This window comes from Arachis ipaensis, chromosome B6 (assembly GCF_059453495.1).
Source record: "Arachis ipaensis isolate K30076 ecotype BB chromosome B6, ASM5945349v1, whole genome shotgun sequence".
In the NCBI taxonomy this organism is placed as follows: Eukaryota; Viridiplantae; Streptophyta; class Magnoliopsida; order Fabales; family Fabaceae; genus Arachis; species Arachis ipaensis.
This window is the reverse complement of record NC_142441.1, coordinates 119,419,449-119,427,028: the sequence shown is the minus strand read 5'-3', so window position 1 is coordinate 119,427,028 and position 7,580 is coordinate 119,419,449. Positions and strand designations below refer to the sequence as shown.

General features: G+C 32.8%; 1 protein-coding gene across 1 annotated transcript; it reads right to left on the bottom strand.

Moving 5' to 3' along the window:
- Window positions 1-3,859: 3,859 nt before the first annotated feature.
- Window positions 3,860-7,016, bottom strand: LOC148562477 (O-fucosyltransferase 35-like). The gene is made up of 4 exons (XM_088489862.1): window positions 7,005-7,016; window positions 4,197-4,337; window positions 4,040-4,112; window positions 3,860-3,945 (listed from the first exon to the last, which is right to left on the bottom strand). The coding sequence occupies exons 1-4, from the start codon at window positions 7,014-7,016 to the stop codon at window positions 3,860-3,862; spliced, it is 312 nt and encodes a 103-aa protein (XP_088345988.1).
- Between the last annotated feature and the right edge of the window lie 564 nt (window positions 7,017-7,580).

Sequence of the window (7,580 nt, the reverse complement as noted above, 5' to 3'; positions counted from 1 at the left end):
TTGTAAAATAAATAATTATGTAGATAAAAAATTAATTTTATTACCACTAATTTTAACATTAAAATTATAAAATTTTGTTAATATTGAGAATAATAAATAATAATGAGAATAAAATTTTAATTTTTATGAATAAATTCATAAGATTTTTAATTTATGAAAGTCCATTAAAATTTAAATCTAAAATGTTACTATTTAAAATTAAAAATAATTGAATAAATATAAAAAAATAAGAGTTGATCCCATAAATTTAAAATAAAGTATGATACTTAATCTATTTAAGATATATTTTTTTTTTGTGGGTAATAATACGACTAATTTTTTTATAAAAATTTTGAAGGACAGGGACATGGCTCCCATTCAACTAAGCTCCGCCCTGACCATAAGTACATAATTTATCCATTCAAGTTTAATATTTAATTTCAAAGTACTAAAAGGAAATATTTTATTATTCAAGTGGGTCTTGTTTGGTTTGTGTTGGTTCATGGCTTCATGCATTGTGTATGTGGGTTTGGGAAAGGGTTTTGTTGCGGAATGGTGGCTTGTGCTTTCGGATGGTGGCAGGAGGATGACGCAAGCGTTCGTTACACGTGCGGATGGATCTTGACCGCACACGTGTATGGAGGAGGATGCATCTGTTTGCTGGTAATTCGTGTGGGTTTGTTGAGGATTTCGAGGTTGTACCTTCTTTGTCACCATGTCCATCAGAGTGAGTGAGCGAGTAACAAAAGCTGTCAGGTTTTGTCTTTGTAACGATTCCAAAGGGTCATGGCTCCTGTTAGGGATGGCAACGGATTTTTATGTGGCGGACACTCCTTTGTCGTTCTTTGTTTTCATAATTTCATTTAGTAAAACTTTTTTTTGTTTTATTTTTATTTTGGGTCTCTATTTATTTTTTTGTGTGTGAGAGAAGCAGATATTTGCCAATATTTATATATATTAAATTTTAATTTTTTTAAAAATTAATATAATTATAATAAAATTTTACATAATTCAATTAATATATTAAATTAAATATAATTCAAACATAAATTTAACATTATAATATATATATATATATATATATATATATATATATATAATTTTTAATATATAAATTAAATAAAATAAATTAGAGTTACTTTTATATATATATATATAAAGACATTTAAATAAATTTTTTTATCAGAATTTTGTCAATTCCTATAAAACAGGTACCTCAGTCCCATACTCCCATCCCTATTTATTTGTGGAGACAAACTTCGTTTCTGTGAGAATTTTGCGTACCTCCATTAGTCTTTCCATCACAATAATTTTCACAAATACAAAATTCACAATAATCCCCACGAATACAAATTTTTTTTACCATCCTAACCCCTGCCCTCGTTCTCTCTTTTCATTATCTTTCTTTCAATTCATGTGCACAATATATAATTTGTGTGTGAAAATAGTGAGAGATTTTTAATTCGTATATGATTTCGTGTATTTTTTTTATAAATTACAAAGAAAATTAATTTTTAAAATAAATAAAAAATGCATTATTTTCATAATTCATTTTTTTGAGATTTTATAAAGTTCGCCTAATAGATAGGTGAACTTTTGCAATATATACAAACTTCATCCATCACAGCGACAAATTTTTTTAGTTGCATAAAGTTGGCTCATGGGTCTGTTAAATTTGTTTATATTTTGGTACGATTTGGATCGTATTAATATATTTTCATCTTTTCAATTAATCTAATTTTATTCACATAATTTAAAATTATAAAATTTTTAATTTAAAAATTAAACAAATATAATTTAAATTAACAATTTAATTTAATTTGATAAAAATAAATATAGTCATATTATTGTACTTATATGATTAATTGTGTTTATTCAATTTTAAAAAAATTAACTGTTTAAAATCATTAATTTTAAATTAAAAAGTAAATGTATTCTTATTTTTTTAAAACAAATATGACAAGCAAAACATATTTTTTAATTTAAAATTAACAGTCTTAAGTAGATAATTTTCTTAAAATCGAATAAATATAATTAATCATATGAATACAACAATATGACTATGTTTATTTTTATCAAATTAAATTAAGAATAAAGTTCTACAACTAAGCAAAATACTTAACCAAGTCCAACCAAGTTGTTATAATCATTTTTCACATAACGCGCTTCTTCCTTTCACTACAAGAAAATAAGCTTTCTGCCACGCTTTTAAAACGTGCCAAAAAGTGCTAAAAAAACGTGCCGATAGCTTTTCGCCACGCTTTTTGAGCTATCGGCACGCTTTTGAAAGGGTCACATCCGCTAGCGTGCCGATTGCTCTATCGTCACGCTTTTGTGGATCTATCGGCACGCTTTCTTTTTTGCCACGCTTAAAAGCGTGGCCATAGGTGTTAATCTATCGGTACGCTTTAAAAACGTACCGGAAAGTTCACATATCGCCACGCTTTTGAAACGTGCCAAGAAAGTTGGTTTTGGCTACGCTTTGAAAGCGTGCCGATAGAGCACATACAGCTACACTTTTAAAAGCGTGACTTTCCCACTAAAGCCTTTTGCCACGCTTTCAAAGCGTGGCCTATTCCTTTGTCAAATTAAAAAAGAAGGAGAAAATTATAATGCATAATAATAATTAAAAAATTACAATTCTATAATAATAATTAAAAAGAGAAAATTAGAAGGCATAAGAATTGATTTTTTATTGATTTACATGAATTATTTACATGCTATAATAATAATTTAAATTAAAACTGTAATGTTCCCAAAGATATGAAGGATGGAAAACCAAAAAGTGATATACAACAGAACTATGATTAACAAAAAGTTGATGTGGGAAGAACTCCTGCTACCATTTGCTTTAAAACTCCTCGTCTTCACTGGCCGCAGCTTCTTCCTTATCATATTTTTCATCAGCCCTCTTCATGCTCTCCTTCTCCTTCACCCTTTTCTCCTCTTGCTTCAGCAGCATTATAACTTTCCATAGCCTTCTCATATTCTGCTTTAAGCTTAGCAACTTTATCGGAATAAGGCTTCTTTTCCTGAACCAAACATCAAGACACTTGAATCAACATCACATTAACAAACACATCATAAGAGAAAGATAAGCTTTATAGACTTACACATTATATATTGTACTTTTATCATTTACTATTTCAATTTTCATTTTCACGTGCAGAAAATAGAATTTTAAACATTACCATTAGTTACATTCAAAACACCAGCAGCACTTGTGTTAAGTACTAGCTGCAGAAGAGGTCCAATCACCATTGCTGGGTTAATTGTTTTCTTTTTTTTTTTTTTTGCAAATTTCCAAACAGCATCTTCAGCCAATGTCTTTGAAAGCACATACCAGTACCATGACTGAAAAAAAAAAGGAAAATGGGAAACAAAATTGGTGGTACCAAAGTCTCAAATTTACAAGGGATTGAGCTTATTAATAAGAATCAAAATTAAATCAGCAACACATAAAGCTAATTCCACTCCTACTAATTTGGCATAATTAGGCGAATATGATAACAATTGTAGGGACATAGCACATACCTTTGACTCCTTACAAAGTCAACCCATAAACACTTCACTCCCAAAATATTTTAATGTGAAACGTCTAGAATTAACACCTAGTATTTCTCCAACAACCAAATTAATCTATAGAATTAAGAGCTATATAGTTATATATACTACAAACAAGCCAATTACAACTGTTTCTCAATCAGATAAGAATTACTAAGATTAAATTTAATCACAAAATAGTAGTGTGAGTCACATATTGAGACAATTATAATTCGTTATTAATAGTGTCTAATGAACAATTCAATTACTAGGTGGAGTAATAATTATTAAGATAGTACCTTTCGTTACCTAACTTTTCATAATATACTATCAGAAATCAATGCTGCCAGACCCCAAATCTCATCTGGTTCAAGCCACCGTTAGCGTTTATGAGGATATAGCCGTTGGTCTTTGCATCTAGCCCTGCTGAAAAAGAAAGAAAAAGGAAGAGTGAGAAGAGAGAAATCACAGAATAACCCACTGCATAATACAAGATAGGAGGGTACTTGAGTCATACTCTTATGATTTCTTGGCAGTTCTATGCATTGAGTGAAATTGTCACTGTTGGGTTTAGACCAGATGCCTGACTCCTGAATGAAAATGCAAACTTTATAAATGAAAAGAATAGACATCTCTAAACACAACATATACTACAGAGGGGATTTAAGACTTACTTCGGCCATGGAAATCTCGCTACCAATTACTCCTGTGTCTACCATCTTTAGAGTTCGTTCAGCATCACTTTCTCCATCCCTATAACCATAATCAATGGAGCTTTGGTCCATTATTAATCTAGAAACGGAGCCAGATAGTTCCTGATAAAAGGGTAAAATAATTTGCTTAGTAATATAACTTATCCTAACACCACACCATCCTCAGATGGATAAAAATTGAAGTGATTTAAGGAGACTCAAATCAGATCATGAATTATCAACTATATAGTTCTTAATCCGCCCTAGTGTGAGTTCTGCAACTCACTTATTAAAGTTGGTAAACTAGTATGGTAGACACTGTATACAACATTGATGATAAAATAATCTGCAACAATTTAGAAAGTGAAGCATTTCTAACAAAGTAGCTACTGTCCAAAACCAAAAGTATCCAGTTTCTCTAACAGAAAGGATAATTCCACAAACAACCAAAAAAATTACAAACACTGCAAAAATGAATCAAATAGAACATGTTCATAAAACATAGCGTCTTCGCTCGCTGATGAGCGGATAATTTATACGCTTTTTGGCATTATTTTTAGTATGTTTTTAGTAGGATCTAGTTACTTTTAGGGATGTTTTTATTAGTTTTTATGTTAAATTCACATTTCTAGACTTTACTCTGAGTTTGTGTATTTTTCTGTGATTTCAGGTATTTTCTGGCTGAAATTGAGGGACTTGAGCAAAAATCAGATTCAGAGGTTGAAGAAGGACTGCTGATGCTGTTGGATTCTGACCTTCCTGCACTCAAAGTAGATTTTTTGGAGCTACAGAACTCAAAATGGCGCGCTTCCAATTGCGTTGGAAAGTAGATATCCAGGGCTTTCCAGCAATATATAATAGTCCATACTTTGGCCGAGTTTAGATGACGTAAAAGGGCGTTGAACGCCAGTTCTATGCTGCTATCTGGAGTTAAACGCCAGAAACACGTCACAAGCCAGAGTTGAACGCCAGAAATACGTTACAAACTGGCGTTCAACTCCAAGATTGACCTCTACACGTGTAACATTCAAGCTCAGCCCAAGCACACACCAAGTGAGCCCCGAAAGTGAATTTATGCATCAATTACTTACTTCTGTAAACCCTAGTAACTAGTTTAGTATAAATAGGACTTTTTACTATTGTATTAGAGATCTTTGATCAGTTTTATGCTATCTTAGACTTTCATGGGGGCTGGCCATTCGGCCATGCCTGAACCATTATCACTTATGTATTTTCATACGGTAGAGTTTCTGCACTCCATAGATTAAGGTGTGGAGCTCTGCTGTTCCTCAAAGATTAATGCAAAGTACTACTATTTTTCTATTCAATTCAACTTATTCTGCTTCTAAGATATTCATTCGCACTTCAACCTGAATGTGATGAACGTGACAATCATCATCATTCCCCCACAAACGCGTGCCTGACAACCACTTCCGTTCCACCTTAGATTGAATGAGTATCTCTTGGATCTCTTAATCAGAATCTTCGTGGTATAAGCTAGATTGATGGCGGCATTCATGAGAGTCCGGAAAGTCTAAACCTTGTCTGTGGTATTCCGAGTAGGACTCTGGGATTGAATGACTGTGACGAACTTCAAACTCGCGAGTGCTGGGCGTAGTGACAGACGCAAAAGGAGGGTGAATCCTATTCCAGTATGATCGATAACCTCAGATGATTAGCCGTGCTGTGACAGAGCATTTGGACCATTTTCACAAGAGGATGGGATGCAGCCATTGACAAGGGTGATGCCTCCAGACGATTAGCCATGCAGTGGCAGCGCATCGGACCATTTTCCAGAGAGGATAAAAAGTAGCCATTGACAACGGTGATGTCCTTACATAAAGCCAGCCATGGAAAGGAGTAAGACTGATTGGATGAAGACAGCAGGAAAGCAGAGGTTCAGAGGAACGAAAGCATCTCTATACACTTATCTGAAATTCTCACCAATGATATACATAAGTGTTTCTATCCTTATTTTATGTTTACTTATTATTTAATTTCGAAAACTCCATAACCTTTTGATATCCGCCTGACTGAGATTTACAAGGTGACCATAGCTTGCTTTATACCAACAATCTCCGTGGGATCGACCCTTACTCACGTAAGGTTTATTACTTGGACGACCCAGTGCACTTGCTGGTTAGTTGTATCGAAGTTGTGAATGAAAAACGATTTATTAAGATGTGCGTACAGAGTTTCTGGCGCCGTTGCCTGAGATCACAATTTCGTGCACCACTCGTCAACAAAAAAGCTGATTAAACAACTTTGCAACGCAATATCCAAAATTTGACCTTCCACTCATTAAGAAATTATATATACTTTGCATCTTAAAACTTAAGATTCCTACGGAAAACCGAATTTCACCAAAAAATAATATTAATAAATCATTCATCATGCTAGCCACTCCCATAAAGGAAATAATCAAGCCAACAAAGGCAAGGAAATCCCTAAAAGTCAGGGGCAAAAAATAGTTACTATTCAGAATCCCAAACCTAACATGCAAAAAACCAAATTGCAAAGATCTGTCTCAAATAAAAAATGCACTATCTCCACTAATCAAACCAAGAGGAATGCTCCAATTAATCAAAAAGGAAAACAACAAGCAACTCTAGCTAAGCCTAACTCTCATGAAACAAAAACAGCAGCAGAATAGGTTCTTAATAAAAGCAGGGATAAATAGAGAAACCATAAGGAATATTGGAGAAGCTTTAGCTATATGCTGAATGATCAATATAAGGTGTACAAAGAGGGAGGTTATGTGCCCCTAGTAGGTGAGGATAAAAATCTTACCATTAGTGACATGATGAATTCTCATGGGGATGCATCTTGATCAAAGGTGGTTCAGCAGCATCCTTCAAACACCTCATTTTTCATAAGTTAGATTATGCTTGCTACCTAGGTGGAGTAACAAATTGAATGAGAGATTAAAATAATGAAAGACTATAGAAAATTCTAAAACAGAGTAATGCCAAACAGAATAGAGCATTAGTGAGACCAAAACTTTCAAGGTTTATCATTCATTTTCCTTTGTATCAAACTATTCATCTAATTTCCATAATTTGGTAAAAAAGTGAAAATCAAATTCAAAGAAAACTAATGCTCAAATATCTTTTAAAAAATATCAGATTCACACCAGAGATTTTTTTTTCTTAAAAAAAGCAGTTCAGGAATCAACACAAATACTAAGAACTGAAATAGAAGAAAACCCAAATTATTAAAAAAAAGTGCAAAAAAGAAATTCAAACTATATACCTGATCACTTCTATGTACTGAACAGGATTGATTTCTTAAGAAACAGATATTCGAATTCAGCAGGTGGAATTTTGTAGCTGCAAAAATTGGATTTTGGCTTTGATTTCTTGGACC

Coding starts and splice junctions, on each gene's coding strand:
- LOC148562477 (XM_088489862.1), bottom strand. Junction 4,113..4,196: donor GCGAGATTTCCATGGCCGAA/GTAAGTCTTAAA, acceptor ATTTTCATTCAG/GAGTCAGGCATCTGGTCTAA. Junction 3,946..4,039: donor ACTGCCAAGAAATCATAAGA/GTATGACTCAAG, acceptor CTTTTTCAGCAG/GGCTAGATGCAAAGACCAAC.